Raw genomic sequence first — 22,195 nt, 5'->3', positions numbered from 1 at the left:
GTTCGAGAAACTGAAAAGAGAATTAAGTAGTGATACGGTTATCACATACTTTAGTCCATTAAAAGAAATTGAGCTAATAGTAGATGCTTCACCAGTCGGTATATCTGGGATACTCACACAGGAAGGAAAAATTATCGCGTACGCGTCTCGTGCACTGACACAGACAGAATCACGTTACTCACAAACAGAAAGAGAGGCTCTGGCAGTAGTATGGTCGTGTGAGCACTATTCGATGTACTTAAGAGGTGCTCCAACTTTCACGTGCTTCACAGATCACATGCCACTGACGAAAATATGGCAGAAGAAACAGCCACCACTACGAATTGAACGATGGGGATTACGTCTACAACCATTTAATGTAAAAATTGAATACAGGCCTGGAAAGGATAACCCGTCTGATTACATGTCTCGTCATCCGTTGAAATGTGACGAGCAGAGAAATATAGCCGAGGAATATGTAGCATTCGTTTCCGCACAGGCAGTGCCAAATGCAATGACACTAGATGAAGTAAAATAGAATCAGTCAAAGATAAAACTATACAGAAAGCGATTGAATACGCAAAGAATGGAAAATGGCATGAAATGAAAACAGTGACAGATTTTAAAATCGACATGGAAGAGCTGGTGGTACTCAGAGGCGTAAAAGATGAATTGACGGTTCACAATGACACGGTCTTATTAAGAAATGACAAATTAGTGATACCGAAAACACTCCGAAATCGTGCGATAAAACTGGGACATGAAGGGCACCAGGGAATTGTTAAAACTAAAAGCTATATACGATCAAAGGTATGGTTTCCGAACATGAATGCAGAAATTGAAACAGCAATACAAAAATGTCTAGCCTGTCAAGCCAACTCAAGGGAACCAAGACCGCGAGAACCACTGAAAATGTCAGATTTGCCATCTGGACCTTGGAAAAATATAAGTGCAGATTTTTGTGGACCTCTAGAAAACGGTGATTACCTATTGGTTGCAGTAGATGAGTACTCGCGATATCCAATAGTTGAAATAGTAAAGAGTGTTTCAGCAAATATGGTCATACCGGTTATGGACAAAATAATTTCAATGTTTGGTGTCCCCAAAGTGATTAAAACAGATAATGGATCGCCATTTAATAGTACGGCATTTGCGGACTTTACGGTTTTATACACAGAAAAATCACGCCTAGGTGGCCAAGGGCTAATGCTCAGGCAGAAGCATTCAACAAACCGTTGATGAAGAGTGTTAAATCGGCATTCATGGAGGGAAGGAATTACAAACAAGAACTGTTCAGATTTTTTCGCCAGTACAGAGCTACACCGCACGTGTCAACTGGATTTAAGCCATTTCGGCTAATGTTCGGAAGGGAACCGGTAACGCGTATGCCAGACATTAATCAACACCAAAATGAGGACACGCGTGCAGACGAAATAGCACGAAGAAATGATGAGTTATCAAAAGCAAAATCAAAACAATACGAGGACCAGCGAATGAACGCACGAGAACGAAACATTAACGTCGGAGACAGAGTTTTACTTAGAAACGAAACACCAAGAAAGTCAAGTACAATGTATAATCCAGTCCCATATAAAGTTACAAACAAAAAGGGACCAATGATAAGTGTTCGAAATGATGAAGGACATTGTGTCACCAGGAACTCATCTGTTATGAAAACAGTAGATCCAGACTCAATGGGGAATACGCCTAAACAGCACGGGGAAAGCGATATTGAGGACTATCAGGGGGAGGAACTCGCTGAAAGACAAAACACGAGTTATGCGGCAAGGCCAGCACGAGATAGTCGTCCGCCCGCATATTTAAAAGATTTTGTAAGTTAGATTATTGGTTCCACAGTGAAAATGGGCATAATAAACCCAGTGGAACAAGCAGGTCACGCGATCTGCCATGCGAGTTTAATAAGTGTATACATCATGGATATATTTTATGTAATTAGATTCTCAATAGAAAAATTAATACGTAATAGCGCAATAGTAACATGACACCTTATATACGGCAACATGATTTAAATGACAATTTTTAAAGTACATTGAAGTTCTAATATAGTGTGGACATTAACAATGCATTTAACAACAAATATTTAAGAGAAAAATAAACAAATTATCAGATTTAGAACAAAATAAATATTCATGTTTGTATAGTGTAAATGTTCGATATTGCTCATGTAGTGGATATATTTAGATACTGCAGACTATAGTAAAACTGACCTACAAACGATTGGAATGTGTTAACAGCCATGAGTGAACATTTCTAGAGAAAAAAAGTTAGGATGAATTTTACAGTTAGATTCATTATATGTATTCCATCGTAATCAAATAATTGTAAGAATAGTTTATCATTTTTAGTAATATCAGTTTACATAACTATAATATAATATTTTCATAATTCATATCTTAATGATTTAAGCATTTTGATTGTTCAATTTAAAACTGATGTTTTATATCTAACTTGAGGAGGGATGTGATGTCCTATAGACTAATGTTATAATGTATGTGAGACCACCATAGTATATATGTATGTTGTATGTAATATGATACCAGGACTTCCGGAAAAACATGGAACCTTAGTAAACACGATCAAAGCAGAAACATAGTTGTTATCAATTAATATCCACCATTAGGACATATCAGTAATAGAGAAAATAAATTCATCTAATCAAAACAAAAGCGGTTATGTTTGACTACATATATGTTTGGATTCCAGACTCCTGGTATGACAAATATCAGTTCAAAAATATGAAAATATCATTTTGTTGCGTAAAATTCCAAAATTCATACTAATGGCAATTCTAACACAACATTTTACATCCGTGATATTTATTGCAAAGTAAAAAAAATATTTTAACTCTTAATGGTCAGTATAAATCCTTCTTAGTCAGTCATTCAAAATATCCGAGATTTAATACAAATTTGAAAACTTCTTATTTTAATTATTTCTTGTAAAAATCTCCAATGTAAATAGGTGTATACTGTATGCATTTAAGTCCAACATTTTGTATCACTGGTATAATTTGTGTATATCATTGTGTTCATGTACATAACTGGTCATATTTCAAAACACGAAAATTTTATGCTACGGACATTTCGTTATTCAAAAGGCTTTTGCAAATAGGGTTTTGCAAGTAAGAAAAAGATAATTGCTAAAGCATTAAAGTTGTACATTTCTAGCACTAAAACACATTATTTCTAATGTTTAGATAGATAACATGATATTGTATAGTGAAAGTAGAAATTTAAGTAAGATATTAGCCTCAAACTGACCAATAAGTAAAATATTGAATTCCCTTCGGCGTTACGCGCCACATGAAATACAGTATTTTACTTATTGGACAGATTTCGGCTTATAAAGACTTCCGAGGATCAGCGCGCTCAACTACTTATATGAGTAAAGAAGGAGTAACGGCATACTTCTGATTAACCTTAGCAAAAAGGTTAATCAAGGCACAATATTAATTATCTGCATTTTTGATATTGAATTCCATGATGATAGTAAACGAGTTAGTCAAGTTTATAGAACAGAACAGAACTGGGAAAACTGACCTTAATCTATTACCTTTCATAGTCAAAGATTTATGACTTGGTCTTGCGAATATAAATGACACTCTGCCCTTTAAAAAATGACCATTTGTCATTTGTTGTCATTGTGTAATGAAAGGTAACCCCTTTCATAATATACGAGAAGTTAATGAAGATTTGCTCAAAAGAAACGAGGAACATACAAATTTTAAGTAAATTCATAACTAAATTTTAAGTAGGATTAACCTATATATCAAATTCAGCAGTTATAAGTTAAATGTTTTATACAAACAAACTTTTTCTCATATAGTTTTGACTGTGCTTGTTGAAAAATCAAAAACTAAAACAATTTATTTGTTGACGTTGATAGTACCACTTTTGCAAGAAGAGCATCAAAAACAATTACAAGTTATATTTTTTGTATTATCTAGAGCCGACTCCAAGCGGAGCCACACTCTTTATTTTCTTACTTCTAAAGTCAAATACCTCGGATGAAGAATAATGTATTAAAAGATACTTCAAGAAAATACAAATTTCTAATACAAAATATAATTCAAAATTCATGTTTGACCTTGAGATCAAAGATCAAAGTCGCATTTGATTTAATCAACTTTGTCACATGTGTCCTTTTGTCCAAGAAATAATAATATCCATAAATGAATAATCAAGTTAAAGGAATCGAAGCAAATTAGCTTCGATAGCTTGACCTTGAACGTAATGTCAAATAAAGGTCAATGCCATTTTTATTATCCAACATGTCGGTTTTGTCATAAAGGTTCTTTTCTTTGATCAAATTCGTAAAGTTATGACAATCTAGGCTAAATTCAATATTCCACCTTCATGGACAAGGTCATTTATGGGTCGGTCATACATGTTTTTGAAACATGTCAGTAAAGTTATAATTGTTCTTTTGCCTACGCATAAATTAAATCAATGAATAACATGGTCAAGTGTAGCAAAATTCATATACATGTATAACAAAGTTATGGCATATTATAGCAAAATATTGCAAAGCTTGGAGGTCAATGTCATTTATGAGAAAATGTCAAGTTTTACTTCAGAGGGGGTCAGTTATTTTAGAAAAGAGGTCCTTTATTCCTACAGAATATCAACAGGGGATCAATTTGGACTCGACTTGATTTTATGATGTTTCATCTATGTACCAATAATAATTACAATTAATTACCTTGCTTAAATACACTGTATCGACGAGGGTGTCACGTGGCCTCTTGTAAAACATTCCCAGCGTTTGTTATGTTTAAAATACACATTTAATCTTACTACAAATTTTCTAGCAGTTCATAAAATTATGGTGTTTTAATGCTCCAATGCATGAATTCCCTATGAAACATACATAAGGTGAATTAATATTAAACTTAAACTTTGAAAATAAAAAATACTTGTAGTATATTTTATACACATCAGAGTAATTGAATTCCAACAGAAACTGTAGTAAAAAAATTGGGTTATATTTTTAAAAGAGATGATAATATTATAATGAGTCAAATTCTACCAATACTCATTCCACAAAAACATAACATGTGTGTCTTAATTTGAGTAGCTCCAGTTTTATATGGTTACACTTAGACGAGACTATATTATCTTTTGGATAAATCAGATGATCATCACCTTCATCGTTATTAACAATTCTATTTCTAACATTTGTTTAGGGAGTGTCCTAATACTACGTAGTAGGCAAGATACTTGCAGCAAATGCAATATCCTGGACAACTTTAGATATTCCCGCCTGTGACGATAGCCGGTGCTTGATCCTTTTTCTTGTATATTACTTATAATTCATCTTTCGGAAACAAATTACGGATATCATCTTAAGATTGCAAGTCATTCATAAAAGGCATGTGGGAATGCCGTTATATAAAGAAGTTTGGCTTACACGGGGGTTACAAGAGAGGTTTTCCAAGCACCGGTGTAAACGGTTGATAATCATGTCCGATATGCAAGGAATGTATTACCATTTGACAGCGATTCGGGTCATATTTATTTAATTTAGACTATATTCTCCCGTTTATCACATGAGCACCTAGGATATCTAATATGTAGTATCTAATCAAGGAGGTTTGTATGTTCACACATTCTGTTTTCAATACATGTATAAATTGAATTTTCAGTTTCACACTTGGATAATTGAATCTCCGATCTTCGTTCAAATTGTTTATGTCTCATTGAATCACTCAATCAATATAGTCTTTATCACTGATTACATAACTTTCAATAAGCATTACATGCATACATATTCCTTTTATTTCAGGAAATATCGCCATACATGAAATCACCAAATATTTTCGAAAAGGGACCGACTCTATCATAAACGTCTTGCATACTGTAAAGGTAAAAAATGATTCGTTGATTAAAGCTTTTAAAAATAGGCAACACAATAAAACTGCGAGATTCAACAAATATGACAATTTTGAATTTTCTTCACAAGAATTTATTGATGTCAACGTGCAAGACGATTTAAAAAGCATAAATGAAGCACATGAATGTATTACAACTGAGGAAAGCAATGACATTAGAAACATTTCACCCACCATAGAAAATCTAACAGATTTGACGTCATCTCTGCCCGATGTCTCACAACAGGGAGTCTTAGCATGCAAATTAAGCAATGATACACCGGAAATAGACGTAGAAATACACCAGGAAAGACTACCTAAACAAGTACGAATAGAAGAAACAACTGCAGAACTAAAAGGAATGATTGCAGCTTATGATGATAACGAAGCTAAGACAAGTGTTAATGAAGTGCACAATACCTCAGAAATAGAATATGAAGAGAAAGTCGATGTGACCTCGGAAAAGGATCAAGAAAACAAAACTAAAAAAGTTGATGACAGCGAAGTTGTGATGGTCTCAAAAATGGTAACCAACGGCAAGGTTTCCAAAATGGATAATGAGAATAACATTCAGATGGCCTCAAAAACAAATGCCATTGAATGTCGTGCACAAATTCCAGAGCCTGTTGTTTCCACTGAACTACAACTTTCAGATAAAAATTCAGAGAATTTTAGAAATAGGACGATGATGTCTTCATCATTACATTGTAAATTGTTACCAGATCTGCATCAACAGAAAGAATACCAGAAATTTAGTAACAACGAAAACAATGAATTGGGATGTTCGTTAGCTGATGCACATGTAAGAACCAGGTATAAAAATGAAAACACACTGGATACTCAATTTCTTTTGCCATACGATCAAACTGTTGATGATTTGTTCTTTGAGATAAGAAAACTATGTTATCGAGCCGCATCTTATCTATTTGGTGATAAAAGTGTCTTAGAATTGCAAAAAATTGTTGAAGAAAAAATGGAAGAACGTGATTTCTTCACATTGTTCGACGAGCTGGTTTTTGAAAGGTTAATACGAGAATTGTCGACCGTTGATTTAGACAAAAGCTACATGATAGAATATCATAAGGAAATATATGGCAGTTCATCGCATTCTTTAAAGAGCATGCTGTTTAAATTGTTGTCGAGATCACAAATTACCCATGCAAACTTAGAAAGTAGCAATCCGACAGGTGTACAATTCGAAACGGATAAGGAAATATATGGCGATTCATCATATGCGTTAGTTTTAATGAATTTACACCTTAAAATAACGAAATTTGATGGAAATTCAACAAAAGTAGTGTCGGTCGTTGATGTAAACAGAAGAAGTCAACAACTAAAGGTGTTTAAAAAATTGTATAGTGGTTCAGCACAAAGTGCTATAGACACGTTGCGTTCAAAGTATTTGGATTTAAAGGATACCAGTATTGAAAATATAAAGCTTTTTTCAAAAACTCTCTGTACATTCACTAGTCATGAAACTGATAATGAAGTTTCGGGGAGAAAAACTATTCAGCGCATATATAAAAACATCTTATGTAAACGTGAAAACATAAAGAACATAATAGAATTCTTCAGCAGTATCTCAATTAGTGATTCACCTTTATTTGTCTTACACCAAAATATTTTCAAACCTTCATGTTCAGACAAATATGAACTTGGCAAGAAAAGCGCAAACACGTTTTTTGATCTAGTCGAATTTTTATTTAAGCCAACGGATATAAATTACATATCTAATGCTAATGAAAATGAACTGCTTGACCTTAAAAAACAGACATTCCTCGGCATTGAATTCTTTATTTATGGAGATTCTTATAAGGTTCTCTTACAAAGATACAATAACATTATCGACGGGGAACATCGGTCAAAGTATCGTCTTGTTGTCGTCACAGCGGAAGTATTTGAAGATGCTATGAGACAATACCAAATAGAACAATATAAAGTGACGTCCACAAACTACTTTCCTAAGAATTGCAGAATGTTTCTACATATTCCCGTTTATAAAGGAGGGTTTATAAACCGAAGGGATACTAAAGATGGTGCACTAACAAATGGAAATGGCTGAATCTAAATTAAGTGAAAGGGTATCGTAGAAAACGTGTAATGGAAAAGCTGCACATTGGCGAAGATTACATTACAAAATCGGCATTATTGAAAAAGACATTTATGAGCATAATAAATAAATGAATAGCTTAAACCTAGAACTACAAAACACACCCACCTGAATAGATAAATTTGTAAGCGTCAAGTCATTTAGAATATAGTGGAAAAAGTAATTATTCATAAGGCAGCGATCATAGTTTCATCTTTAGGAGCCATAGTCGATTGTATCGAAAACATATACTATAGTATTACATCGATTGTCGTAACGTCTGCTATAGAGATATCATTCGAGCATATATTTCCCGTAGTTGATCGGCACAATTTCTAATTGCATATATACTGCTAGCAACACAAATGTAAGTGATGACTTCAGCGATATAGTCTATATATGTTTGCATTTCAAACTTTCTTTTTTGTATATATGCAGCTGTTCTGAATGACTCTGCATAATAACATAGATACACTCAAGGTAAAAAAAAGATTATTTTTTTTACATGTATTTATCAAATTATATTATTTTTAAGTTCGAAACGCTTCATATATTTTCATAAGGTAATCATTTAAGCAAGCGTGTAACAATTTCATTGCTGGGTGATGGACGTCCAACTATACGTAATTTATTTTAAATTACCTTGCCACATAAAATAGTCTTTATATTTGGCTTATGTATTGCAAAATGAATATTATGTACTGTAGCCCATACATAATAGTATAAAATTCTTTTGAATTGATTATACATGTATATGTCTAAATTCTATTTAAAGCTTCTATTTTGTACCATTGATTTTGTAATATTTCGCTGTTATGTAATAAATAAAAGAATTTTATTCGGTTTATGGCAAGTTGGGAGTGTTGACTAGAGGTTTCCATATACATGTATGACAAAACCAATTACCGGTTTCACTTTTGGTCATACTTTTGATTCGAATCGTCAGTTATCTTGAAGAGGAGTTGCACATTGCTCACCATTTATTAGCTTAGTCAGCATAAAGACAGTTCACAACTGACGCAACATCAGAAAGCTAGATCATTCTCTCGACCTGATTTTCCAAAAAAATCATTTTCATTGTGCACAAAATGAAAAGCGTTGATCGGGTTAAGACTTTCAATCGAAATTCAACATAATTAGGAGTATTCTTCTGTATTATCCTTTGCAGAGGTTTCTGTTGTAAGTATTTCACATGATCTATGTAAGAATTTCGTATTGAATAATTTATGGCTTCTTTTTGACGACTGAGCTGTGTATGATAGCTTTTTTATATTGTAAGTATATATCGGGGGGGGGGGGGGGGGGGTGGTAATGAAAAATGACACAAGTTAAAGATAATTTGTATACAATATGTTTACTCACAGTTTTCTCACAAAAATATAAATTTACATCAAATTTACATGTAAAGTGTTACTACTGTCAACAATTAATATTTGATAGTTCCTTATTTCTTAGTTTCATATCCTGTTAAGCTCAATAGATATAACATCCTTAGTATGTAAAATAAATAGGACTGCCGGCGTCATGAACAAACATTGGCATGTAACTCCAGTAGTGTTTGATATATTAAACTAAACATAGAATTACCACACTTTTGATGTTGCTTATAGAAAAACATATAAACGGCTGTATTTAGAAATGTTGCATGGTTATTTAAGTTCTTGTGTATTTCAAAAAGGTAAACCCTAATTTGCCACTTTACTTCCCATCACAATAATATATCCATGCAAATATATGTGCACTTTTTTATATTTCAATGTCTTATAAAATATGGCGTCAGTTCAACCAAGTTTTTCTGGTTTATTAAATTGGTTGAGATTATTTCTTTTTAACCAATTCAATAAAATTTTTAAAGTCAGTGCATCAGTTAAGAAATGTTACTAAAAATAAACTATTCAAACCATTTCCTGAAGGAGCTTAATGTTAGACAAACCACATTATTTAGCACATTTTAACTAATCAAATTGCATGATTCAAACTGGTAAGAACCTGTCAAAACTTGTTCAATCGAATCAGTGCATACAAGAAAACTGATTTCCTAGTGCCTTTATAAGATGTAACTTTCAGTGCTATACAATTTATATAATTTAAGACACCTAATCTAATGATTTAATCTTTAATCACATTATTATCAAATCTTTAAAAAGACTAGATAGCAGAAAAGGACAAATAGCATAGCATAGCAATGTGTTCACAATGGCAGCTTCTTGGTCAAACTTAAATATCACACCCCTGAACTACATTTATACTCAAATATCTTCGAGCAATTCTAAAAATAAATCATACATAAAAATCCTCTATTTATACATTTGGAACACCATTTGGCAGGCATGATTAAAACAAACGTGGAGCTGAATAATATCTCAAAATATAATATGTGGAATTTACAATTATCATAAAAGACTGAAAAATAAACAGCAAATAATATCAATAATATATGAGAAAATAAACCTGGTCAGAGTGACTTAGTATATCATTGTAATGCCCTAGACCAAAATTTGATACAGGAAAAAGTATGCTTTTATCACAACATTTCCAATTATTAAAGTAAAAATGAAAATTCAAAGCATATTATATTAAATCTTTTAGTGCCAACAAATATAACAATGTATGTTTTGAAGTTTTTCAAATATAGCAATGTTAAAAATGAAACAAAAATTTCTCAATTTACATCTAGAAGGCTTTGTCTGATTAGAAAAAGATGACAATATGAACATTCTAGCTGCTTAGGTTGAAAATTCTATGGTGATGTTTGTAAACAAATGAGCCGCGCCATGACAAAACCAACGTAATGGTTTTGCGACCAGCATGGATCCAGACCAGCCTGCGCATCCGCGCAGTCTGATCAGGATCCATGCTGTTCGCTTGCAAACCCTATAACAAGTAGATAAAGTGATAACCCATTATGATGGTTTTGTCATGGCGCAGCTCAAATGCGAAAAAATATCGGACAAAATTTGACATCGCAAAGTACAAATTTACACACACAAAATTGAATCATGATTAATGCAAATATAAGAAATAAAAATAATTACAATTTTAACAAAAACGACGTAATACTATGCTTTATACAACCTTTGTACATTAAAAGATAACGATCTTATATTATACATAAATGTTTAAATACAATAATGCTTGGTCATAAACATGTTAATTGGACCTACTTGTACATGTACATATTTTTAAAAAAAACCCTAATTGTAATGACTATTTTTAATTATTTGATAACCCGACAGCTAACAGACACGTATCCAAAATGACATCAATTCTACATCTACTAAAATTGGCAAAATTAATTTGCAATCAATAATCAGATAAAAAAAAAAAACACAGACAAAAAGCTTTGTTGAACGTGCAGAACATTTAAACAAAATAAAACTTGTTTCGCAAACATTTGCCAAATCGATTTTAGTTCTTTAGGATTTATTTGTAAAAAAATATCAAGGCAATTACTGGATTTTTCCTGACAGAATTAGATGTGCAAGGTCTATATTCAGTTCTGCACAAGTGCAGTCTGATTTCAGACTTGATATTGTCAGCTATTAACGTTCACATGTAACAGTAATCCCTGAAATAAAGAATGGAATGCTACAAATCAAAATGTAATGCAGAAAGGCACATGAACTGCTAAAAACGGTTCACTTTGTTGATAGGAATCTCCCAAAATTGTAATATTGGTACAGTATTAAATCATATAAGGAGTTAACCCGTTACTGTACTAAGGTGACAATATAATATAACAAAGACATAAATCAATTTTATTTTGGTCTACAATCGGTGTAATTTTGTTTCTAAATTCAACTTAATATTTATACTTTATCCCCTCCCTGGTAATTAAGACACACCTTCTATATTTAGATAAAATCTAAATTTATATTTCTTTTCCTCAATTCAACCAAACCTACATATATTCACCTATTATTCTGGGAAAATATTTTTCAATCTGTATAGCACTTCACTTTGGAATGATTTCAGCATTTATTCTTCACACAATTATAAACTTAGTATACATCAATAAAATTTTAGTATGAAACATAGTTAAGCAATTTGATCATGGTCCCTCCAAACAATACATACAAACCTGTGAAGAAAGGCCACTCTAAGGAGAGACTGGAATGGCTTTTATAGGCAAGTGGTCTTAATCCAGAGTTTACTATGTTCGATTTTTATCAATGAATCATTGTTAAAGGGTGAACTTTATTTACAGGGACATCTCAATTCAGAGGTGGCCTTTAACACAAGTTTGACTGTATTAATCTGTATATAATCTAACAGACAAAAAGGAATATAACAAATACAGTGTGATAACAGTATAATTAAATGTTTAACAATCTAGTACAAAAATAGTATAATATCTTTCTTTTTTTAACAATTAACAAAAATGATCACATTTTGTTCAAAACATAACTTTAACGATACCTTTGATTAAATTTACACAAGGCACTGGAAATGTGTAGACAAATATAACAAAAATGTGCATTTTTACTGAGATTAAGACCAATTCATCTTCTTATTGGAACCCCTTATTCTTCCTTAACAAAGAGTGCACACCTCAAGATTCATTCTTATTTTTTTTGGAAATTTTATAGATACTGCTAAATCATTATTATTCATGAGGCATAATTTATGTGGATTTTTTTGTGGATCAGTGATCCAACTAATAATAATTCAAACAATTTTTCAATTAAGAATCCATGAAATTCTTGTGTGGCAACACCACAAAATTTAATGCCCAAGAAAGTTAAGTGAAATCACTGTAAACAGTTTTTAATATTTAGCCAAATTAATCATATACAGACAAATAAACTTAATTTAATAACAAGAAATAATTTTTATGTGCAGAATGATGTAAACAATAAAAATTCTGGTGTATGGTTTTTTTTCTGGCTAAGATGTTTGACCTTCCAATGTTTGTTATTTTGACCATTATAATACATTTGTACTTTGAATTGTACACAGCTGGATTTTTTGCCATCAAATTAAGATTATTTATTATACATGGACTCTAAAATAATGCTGTGAATTTACAATAAATGCACATATCGAATTTTATGTCTAATATATTTCATGTCTAATTTTTTGCTACATCCAGACACATAAAAAGTCTGGATATATCCTATATTTAAGTAGACTTTTGTGGAGTTGGAATATACAGTGATGAATAAAAAGGCACATATTTATTGATAAAAAGCACACAGTATTTCACATCAAGTTTGAAACTTGATTATAAAATATAAATATTTTTGAAAATATTTTTGAAAACATCTACAATGAGGATTTCGTTTGGAAAAAAAACAACTACATAAATTAAAATATAATTTGACAATTTGATCAGTATACAGAAATTCAAGTAACTCAGGCTGATAAAAAATAATTATTTAGAACATTTGAGTGTCAATACCAAAGGGAATTAGACATAACATTTTTTAAAACAATTCTTGTGTACATTATCTAATTGAAGAAAATTCAATATATGCATAAATATAAACATGATCGTTTTTGGGTGATATTGAAATAATACAAATTAGTTATGTATAAAAATCTAGCTTATCTTACAGTGTATTGAATAAAATATTGAACTATCTAAACAAAAACAAAAGAAAATCAATTAAATAGATTTTCACTTAGCAATTAAGAATGTTCCATTTTAAGACCTTTAATTTATTACTGAAAAATAAATTTTAAATGGGTTCATTTGTCAATTGTACAAATAAAACGCTGTCTGACCTTTTACAATCAATTTATCCATTATGCTAAATAGAGCAGTTTTATTACGCCAGCAATTAGTTCAATAAAATTGATTACTTACAGTTAAAAATAATACAAAAGTTTTCTGAAAATTAAACAATGCGCACAAAAAATCAGAGAGTACTCTAAAGTTTCAGAACGAAAGAAAAGAAAAGAAAATAACACAACTACATAATAAAATAATTATGGAAAAGAAGACAATTCTTTGATGATGGGCTCACACATGAAAGACTCTTGTAGCTTTTGATGTTTTAATTAAGGTCCACACCTTCATCATCTGAAATATAAAATATTACAGTATCAATAATCTATCCTACGAACATATAATTATATAACAAACTCTACAAACATAATGATTGGCCTATGCCATCAATGCTGAGCCAGGCAAAGTTTGAACATGCTGGCATGTGTGTGCTGCAGCTATGACCAGGCCCATATAATCCTTGGTGCTAAATTTTTAATCATTTCTGGCACTCAGGTCCTTTGAATAAGCACATAATGTACAGTTTTTTTTTAATTCAAAGCCAGAAGATTACTAGTTCTGCAGCTAAATTTGTATGACAAGATCTTTTTCCCTTTAAATATAGAAATGTCAATTTTAAGTTTAAAAGATTTTGATATGAATATTAAGCAGTCAAAGGAATATTAAGCCTGGTATAGTTCAGTTTTCTGCCTGGATCTTAAAGCTCTGGTGGCATAATACCAGTTTTTTATTTACAACCTACAGTGACATTAAAACATTTTGAATAATAACATAATGCTAACTATAATCTTTGTAAAGATAGTGTTTTAATCATTGTTTAAGCTTTACATACATGCTTCAGCTCCTTTTTTACATTATGTAGGTATATAATTACTTTAACTAGTTATCTATAAAGACAGCCTATTATCTGTATGTAAAACGTTTCAATAACCACATTGTTTAAAAAGGTTGTATTATGTACATACTATATTGTTAGTGAACAAAGATAAACAATTGATAAGGAAGCCATTATATATAATTATGACAGTCCCAATGGCCAATATACAATAGTCTCAACAATAGACCTGTTTTTATGATACACCTAAATTTCAGATTTTTTTCTATATATAGAATTGGTTTTTTCACTCTATTTTGTCATTTAAATCATTGGGTATTTTTACAATTATTAATATTTTGCAATACAATTTATATTCAAAAAAAGTTTGTTTACAATATTTTTTCTTTGATTGCAATATTTTCCTCTACTACTTTTTGTAAAATCAATACTCTACTGATAAAATTTTTGAACTTCCGTCTTCATAAATTATGATATACATAAAAGGTCCATTTAAACTCCGAGTTGGTAATATAAATATTCCTTTAACAGTATGCATGATTTAATACTTAAGAATGTATTAAATGCTATACAAAGTATAAGCCATAGGAATAAAAAAAAAACGATTTCAATCAATCTTATCAAATATTCAAACAGAACAAATTTGAAAAAGAATTGCATGCAAGACACATTATATTTTTTTTAAATCACAGATACAAAATACATTTGATAATAGACTTGTTTTTTGTTTGTTTTTTGGTTTGGTTTTACATGCACCAATAAAAAAAAATTAAATTCTAATAATAATTACTATATTCATGAGGGAAAAAATTATCTGTAAAAAATTCTGTTTTATATTAAGACACTTATAACAGAAGGACAAGTTGAAAAAGAAATATGCTATGAATATCAATCTCATAAAAACCAGATCACCATTTTGCTCTGTTACTTCTCGCAACCTAGTGAGTAACTGAGTTAGGATATGATTTTAATGAGACTGCTATGAATATTGAATATGTATACAGAAAATATGAACAATTTTAATGGTAAAATTGGTCAAGTGAATCATATAAAGTTATCAAAGTAATATAAATCAGTTATCATAACACATCCCAACATCTGACATGCAAATGCATTCATAAATTGTCAGTATTATTGCAAAAGTTTTTAACAATAAACAATAGAACAGTCAAAACCAAAAGTAAGATTGCATGGTTAATGTATTCAAAATTCTGGAAAGTACATGCATATTAGTATAATAAAAATCAAAACATTTTTAAAATATTACTTTATGTTTACAAAAAAATATTCACCAGTAGGAATAGAAATGAAAAATATAATCTTTTAAGATTAAAACAAGAGCACTGCATGTTGGTGGTGTTTAAACGCTTGTCTGTTAAAAATTCTCAGTTAAGAAGGGGGATAACTCCAAAAATATAGCTTTCTGAATTACACCCATTACCTAACAACTGCATCTTGTCATGATAAGTATTTTTTAACTTTTCCAAGTTTCATGTTGGTAACTTTTGAAATATTTGAATAATGAACTACATTAAAGTTTTTGCACCACGATGCCGCAACACTCATAACAGCTCAAGTTTTTTCTTAAAGGAAAAAAAAGAACGAGCTAAAAATATTAAATACAAATAACCAGGTTTTCAATATATGACTTTAAGCATTAGCCCCAATATCAATATTTAAAAACTGACATTGACCTTTAACTAGTTTAATCCCATTTAAATATGACCTTGACCTAATAAATTTTAATTTCAATTTAAGTATGTCATGATTCCTGATCATTTTTGATTTTTCAAATGAAATAAATTTATATACTCTTAAATGACCTTGTTAAATTAGCATTGACCCTATGGGTATCTAATGCAAAAGAAAGTATATACTTAATTATAAACATGACACCATCAGTAATCAAAACTTTCAGATAAATATTCTGAGTCCTTTTGACCTTCACCTTGACCTCAGTCTCCAAAATGCAACAAAATAATTGCCTGACATTGGTATATCAATGCGCATAAAGGTATGTCATGTCTCTTCAAGGTTGTTACCAACAAAAACACATTTCATATACAAATGTATTGATATTCTAAGTTCTGTTAACCTTCACCTTTGACCTTGATCTCCTAAGTGCACCTAAAGATCTTTGATAACAGTACTTACAATAATCAAGTTTCATCAAATATCAAATAGAAGCCATACTTATAAATCATGATCCTTACAGTAGAACAATAGCAAGTTTACATTAGCCACATGTCTTAAAAGTCATTCAAAAACTTTATAACTTCCTACATAAAAGCTATGTTAAGTCAGCTTTCATTCAAACATGCTATTCCAATTTTAGTGCATCCCTACCAGATTGAAACCATTGCTATCTATTTCTGTAGTGACATTGGCTATGACCTTGACCTTGTGGGTCATGGAATGTTAACAAAGCAACTTTGTAATAGGTACAGAACAAAACATTTGCCCAGAAGCCATGTGTTTCAAACCACCCAACAATCAAGCTGACACCATTCCCTGTACCATAGCCCTCCCTTCATCTTATAACCAACATTTTCAATATTGAAAACCTGGTTTATATTTAAAATTAATATTTACTCAAATACTTCATATTCATATTAATGATTAAAAAAATCAATTTAAAAACTCAATGTTTTTCCAGGTACTTGGTACCAGCTGAAGCTTTCATATAACCTTCTTCAACTTTTTTAAAAATTTTATTTGTAAATTAGTTAATTGTATAATTGTCTCTTTCTTTATTCTGTTGCTTTTTTGTATATTGATAAGGCTTGGATGTGGCATTTGTCACACTTTTTAATGTATATTCAGCAAGTTTCAGACATTCAATCAACTGCAGACAGACACGTGAACCTTAAACAGACATTGCCAATTTTACAACCAGGACAAAAACATTTGTCATTTTTAGGGGGAATTTTAAAATGTGCAAGAACTGAATAGCAAATAACAGTGCAGACCAAGATCATATTTTGTGCCATCTCATTGGTCAGCCTTGGTCACATTGGTAAATTAAGTTAGGTGTGAAGTAACAAAGTTGGGTGTCTATTAACAAAGTTGGTTGTGAAGTAACAAAGTTGGGTGTGAAGTAACAAAATTGGTTGTGAAGTAACAAATCCTTGGGGGCACAAGGCCTTAACCATTAGCAGGTTGATGGCTACAGCATTAACCAATGCAGCCAATGCAGCATCAGCAAGGTTAGCCAACACATCAGTTAAATTCAAAATGCAAATTTTTTCTTCAGCACTTATCTATAAAATATTGCAGTGACTATAAACATGTCATTACAAGTCAATTTACCCCTCAGTTATGTGTACCTCTCATATTTACCCTTAACCTGCTATTAAGAGATTAATACATGGCAGAGTAGGGCCGGAAGGTAAAAAATCGGCCTGCAAAATGAATAATGGCTCCGAGGGCTTCAGCCCGAGGGCATTATTCATTTCAGGGCCGATTATCAACCTCCGGCCCTTCTTTGCTGTGTATTAATGTCTTTAATACACTAATGGTAGATCTAATAGAAGCATTTTTCTAAAAAAAATACTTTGAAATTTCTTTTGTTGTAATTCCTGTCTGCATTTCTACAGTATTGTACAGTACAGCGGATCTACAGTAACTTCTACAGAGTTGTTTACTTTTTGTGTGTTCAAAGTACACTAGATCTACAAGCAAGTTATATTTTCATTTTTTTTTTTCGGAATGAATTTGTTGTATTATTTCTTTAAATTTCAATAGTAATCAAACTGTGTGTGTACGAAATACCCTTAAGCTCTCATAATAAAATCAAGCAATTTGTGATTAAAACCTACTTTCACTTTTACAGTTAACTGTTTGATGATGTAAAATATGATGTCATTATTTCAGTTTGTGGGCGTGCACATGTTCAGCGGGCTGATAACTAGTTCTCGGGCCCCGGGTCGGAAACTTATAATAGGCCATGTGACACTCATAATCAGTTGAAACCATAGGCAATTTTGTTACTATATATAGTAACAAGTGTATTAAATTTCTATAATAGATCTGCCCAGCTTTGAATTTAAAAGAATCCAATCAAAGTTCAAGGGATTTCAATATCAAGATACAAAAAATTGAGCTGCCAACACTATAGAGCCTGGTCAGACTGCACGGATGTGCAGGCTAGCCTAGCTCTATTATACTGGTGGCAAAGGCTGATCACTTTTGGTTCCAGCAGATGAAGGGTTAAGAAAAAGTGGCCACTTGTTATACAATTAACTAAATTAAATGAATTTTACTATGATCATTGTGAAGGTATATGAAAGCTTTAAATACAAACATTGCATGGATATCTTACTTATTAGGACGTCATTGTGGAAAACATTATATAAAAAGGAAAGCTTTCTTTCTGTACAAATATAAAAATATAACATTTTTATATTGTCAATATGTATACATCCTATCTTGTTGACTTTGTGTTTATTTGTTTAGTCATACATTGTAAATAAGGTTATGAGTCAAAGATAGCATAAATATAACAAGTCTTTTATCTATATCATTTTGAAGTTTTATGATATCAAGAGTCACATACTGTCAACAAAAGTATATGACCTCTTGTAAATGAAGATAACGAATCTATGTTAAATAATTTTCATTTTGGCAAAAATCCCCTTGCAAAATATCAACATTCCTAAAGCGATATGTTAGTTTGTAAAGTCATTTTTCCCAATGAAGAGTTTGCCATAAAATGAAAAGGAATTTAATAAAAGCATCCAAAAACAAAAATATAACATTTGTTTTTTTAATTAATTAGGTGTTGCCTTCATGATAAAAAAGTATTCATTGCATAAAACAATGTAATAAAGTTGTGTACAAAATTTAAGTGCATAAAGAACAAAGAAAATTAATGCATTAGCTAGTAACTTTTAACAACATGCAAGAAAATCTTCATTCTGAAGAAATAAGAAAAAATGTAAATTTTTAAGACAAAAAAATAATTACAATTCAGTAGCCGGACTCCAATATTATCTGTATCTTATCCTCCACGGTTTTACCTACATTTCTATTTGTGTCCGTATTATCTATATTGTATTATATAAATGCATTATCTTTAATTATTGTATAATATTGTATTATATAAATTTATTATATAATATTTATCAAATAAACATCATATTTTTATCAAACAATTGAAGTTTGTTTAACATATACCCTGGTGTAACAATAACAAAATAGACATGTTCCTGATGGGCATTGGCCAAATCTTGACTAAATGTTAACTTTGTCAATGTGACCTTGACCTTTAACCAACTGGACTTAATATCAATAAGGGGTCATCCAGTTGTCATGACTAACCTTCTGACTAAATCTAGGGGCAGTAGGCCAAAACTTAGTTTGTTATTGGTCAGATAATTTCTGATATACCAACAGACACAATGACCAAAGTGTAAAGCAATATCCCCTCATTTTTATTAGATGGGGGCATTTTCAATCATTTTACTTTAAATTTTCTTTCATCATTTATGAATTTACTTCAATCTTTCAAATATCACAAAATAATACTAGCAATAACAAAACTAGATATAAACTAGCAGTCGATATAAGGCCTAGCTGCAAAATCTATTACAAGTTTAAAACATCAAGATGGACTATTACACTGATGGGATCAATCACTCCAATTATATTTTAGCACTTTCTTTGTGTTTTTGCTAGCTAGTCAGACTAGCAGAAGATCAGCTCCATGAATTTTCAAACACTGCCACCAAAAACAAAAGAAATATGACTTCTAGCAGATCTACTTGTAGAAAGGAAAATACTATTAATATTTCACTCCTAATAATATTTCATTTATAACCCAAATGGCATACATATGTATTTTATTCCAGTATTTCTGGAATGGTGTATGCCAGAATTTCTGGTTCAAAGATCTGATTCAACAGAAACAATTACATATGTATATATAAGATGAAGCAATTGAAGGATATAGTTACCTAGACTTAACAAAGAAAATTCAGACAGTTCTGATAATAAACATAATATTATATAGGATAAACAGAAAACTAGAGAACCATCTCCTTTTGCTAGCGAGTAAGAGTATGGAAGATTATATCAACTAAGATCAAAGATAACATAAAGCATTAGCTGAAATAATCATGTGCCTTAACTAATGGAACAGTACAGAGCCAGGCCAACTCACACTTTTGTGTGGTTTCACCCAACTCTTAACTACTGGTTGCCTAATCATAATATTCTGAATATAATAACCCCTTGAAGAAATAATGGATTGTTCTAACTGAAAAGCAGTTCAAACTGATTATACACAAATTAAAGCAGGGGTAGGGGATTTAATTATACCATATATTGCCCCAAAAAAAAATGCTACTACAAAAACTTATGTTGTTTTTTTAACCAAAACTTACACTTTTAAATTTCTGTACAACTATGGTCTACAAACAGTTAAGATAAAGTACAAGTCAAGAAAATTAGAAATATTTAAAAAGTAGAAATATTTTTAAATATTTTAGCAATAGTAACTATTGCTATAACCATAAAATGAATTTTTTTTGAAGGGGAAAATATTTGTTCTGAATGCACCAATCTTTAATTTTTATAGAAATACACACATACAAATCACAAAGAAATCACACCTTTTAAATGCATTTTATATGTAGATGATATTGTACACACATCACTTTTTTCTTATTTCATGATGTAAAAATGAAGATCATCTTGTATTATCACATTATTTAGACTACACTTTTATGAGCGATTAAACATCAACAACCATTTTAAGATCATCTTGCAATAAATGACTTTAAAACCCTTAGAATCTTTACATCATGAAATAATCTTTTATGTTTTCCCCCTAAGTCATACGCATTGACTAAGTCTTTGGGAAAAATTTGCATTAAAAAATCTATGTGGCAATATTTTAAGTCTAACTATGCATATAAATTACAAGTTATAGATATATTATTTCATCTTTATTACACATACATTACAAATATATTATTTTCATCTGGTATACATATTGCATTCAGGTATAAAAGTTAAATTACTGATCTTACCTTCAAAGGCAATGTTAGCATGTCCGACATTATCATAAATATGCTCATCTTCCCGGCCTTCCAACACACACAAAATACAGTTGTGGATACAAATATACTGTTGCTGTAATTATACAAAATGTTCAGATTTATAAATACAGATGTGGAAACAAATGAATACAGTTGTGGATATAAATGAATACAGTTGTGGATACAAATGAATACAGTTGGGAATACAAATGAATACAGTTGTGAATACAAATGAATACAGTTGGGAATACAAAAATGAATACAGATTTTGATATAAAAATGAAATAATGACAGATGTGGATACAGATGAATATGTATGTGAAACAAATGAATACATATGTGGATACAAATGAATGCAGATGTGTATTGAATACAGTTGTGAATTCAAATGAATACAGTTGTTTAAAAAAATACATACAGATAAGTTTACAAATGAATACCGATATCAAAACAAATGCATAAAGTTGTGAATTCAAATGAATACAGATGTGTATATAAATGTACACAGTTGTGGAAAAAATAAACACAGATGTGGTAACAAATAAACACAGTTGAGGAAACATATGAATACAGATGTGTATATGAATGAACACAGTTATGGCAACAAATAAATACAGATGTGGATACAAAT

General features: G+C 30.9%; 2 protein-coding genes across 5 annotated transcripts in view; one reads left to right on the top strand and one right to left on the bottom strand.

Moving 5' to 3' along the window:
• The first annotated feature begins 612 nt into the window (after positions 1 to 612).
• LOC132717630 (uncharacterized protein K02A2.6-like) lies at positions 613 to 1,218 on the top strand. The gene has a single exon (XM_060701140.1). It carries the CDS (start codon positions 613 to 615, stop codon positions 1,216 to 1,218), a length of 606 nt encoding a protein of 201 aa, XP_060557123.1.
• Positions 1,219 to 9,409: 8,191 nt separating this feature from the next.
• The window catches only part of LOC132717631 (tyrosine-protein phosphatase 10D-like), a 64,770-nt gene continuing 51,984 nt past the window's right edge, over positions 9,410 to 22,195 (bottom strand). The window contains exons 30-32 of one of the 4 annotated variants that reach the window (XM_060701144.1): positions 21,556 to 21,658; positions 20,908 to 20,934; positions 9,410 to 13,983 (exon numbers count right to left, since the gene is read on the bottom strand). In XM_060701144.1, coding sequence (XP_060557127.1) covers positions 20,912 to 20,934; positions 21,556 to 21,658 — 126 coding nt within the window. In that variant the 3' untranslated portion in view covers positions 9,410 to 13,983; positions 20,908 to 20,911. Of the gene's footprint in view, positions 13,984 to 18,845; positions 18,897 to 19,489; positions 19,570 to 20,907; positions 20,935 to 21,555; positions 21,659 to 22,195 lie in introns of all 4 variants that reach the window. The other 3 variants (XM_060701141.1, XM_060701142.1, XM_060701143.1) reach the window with 3 other exon arrangements.

Source organism: Ruditapes philippinarum, unplaced genomic scaffold, assembly GCF_026571515.1.
Source record: "Ruditapes philippinarum isolate M1 unplaced genomic scaffold, ASM2657151v2 ctg4399_1_1_1_1, whole genome shotgun sequence".
NCBI classification, from domain to species: Eukaryota; Metazoa; Mollusca; class Bivalvia; order Venerida; family Veneridae; genus Ruditapes; species Ruditapes philippinarum.
The sequence above is the reverse complement of the archived record's forward strand: the minus strand, read 5'-3'. Positions and strand labels throughout refer to the sequence as shown.

Excerpts from the sequence above, each read along its gene's own strand:
- LOC132717630 (XM_060701140.1), top strand. The coding sequence starts at position 613 with ATGGAAGAGCTGGTGGTACTCAGAGGCGTAAAAGATGAATTGACGGTT.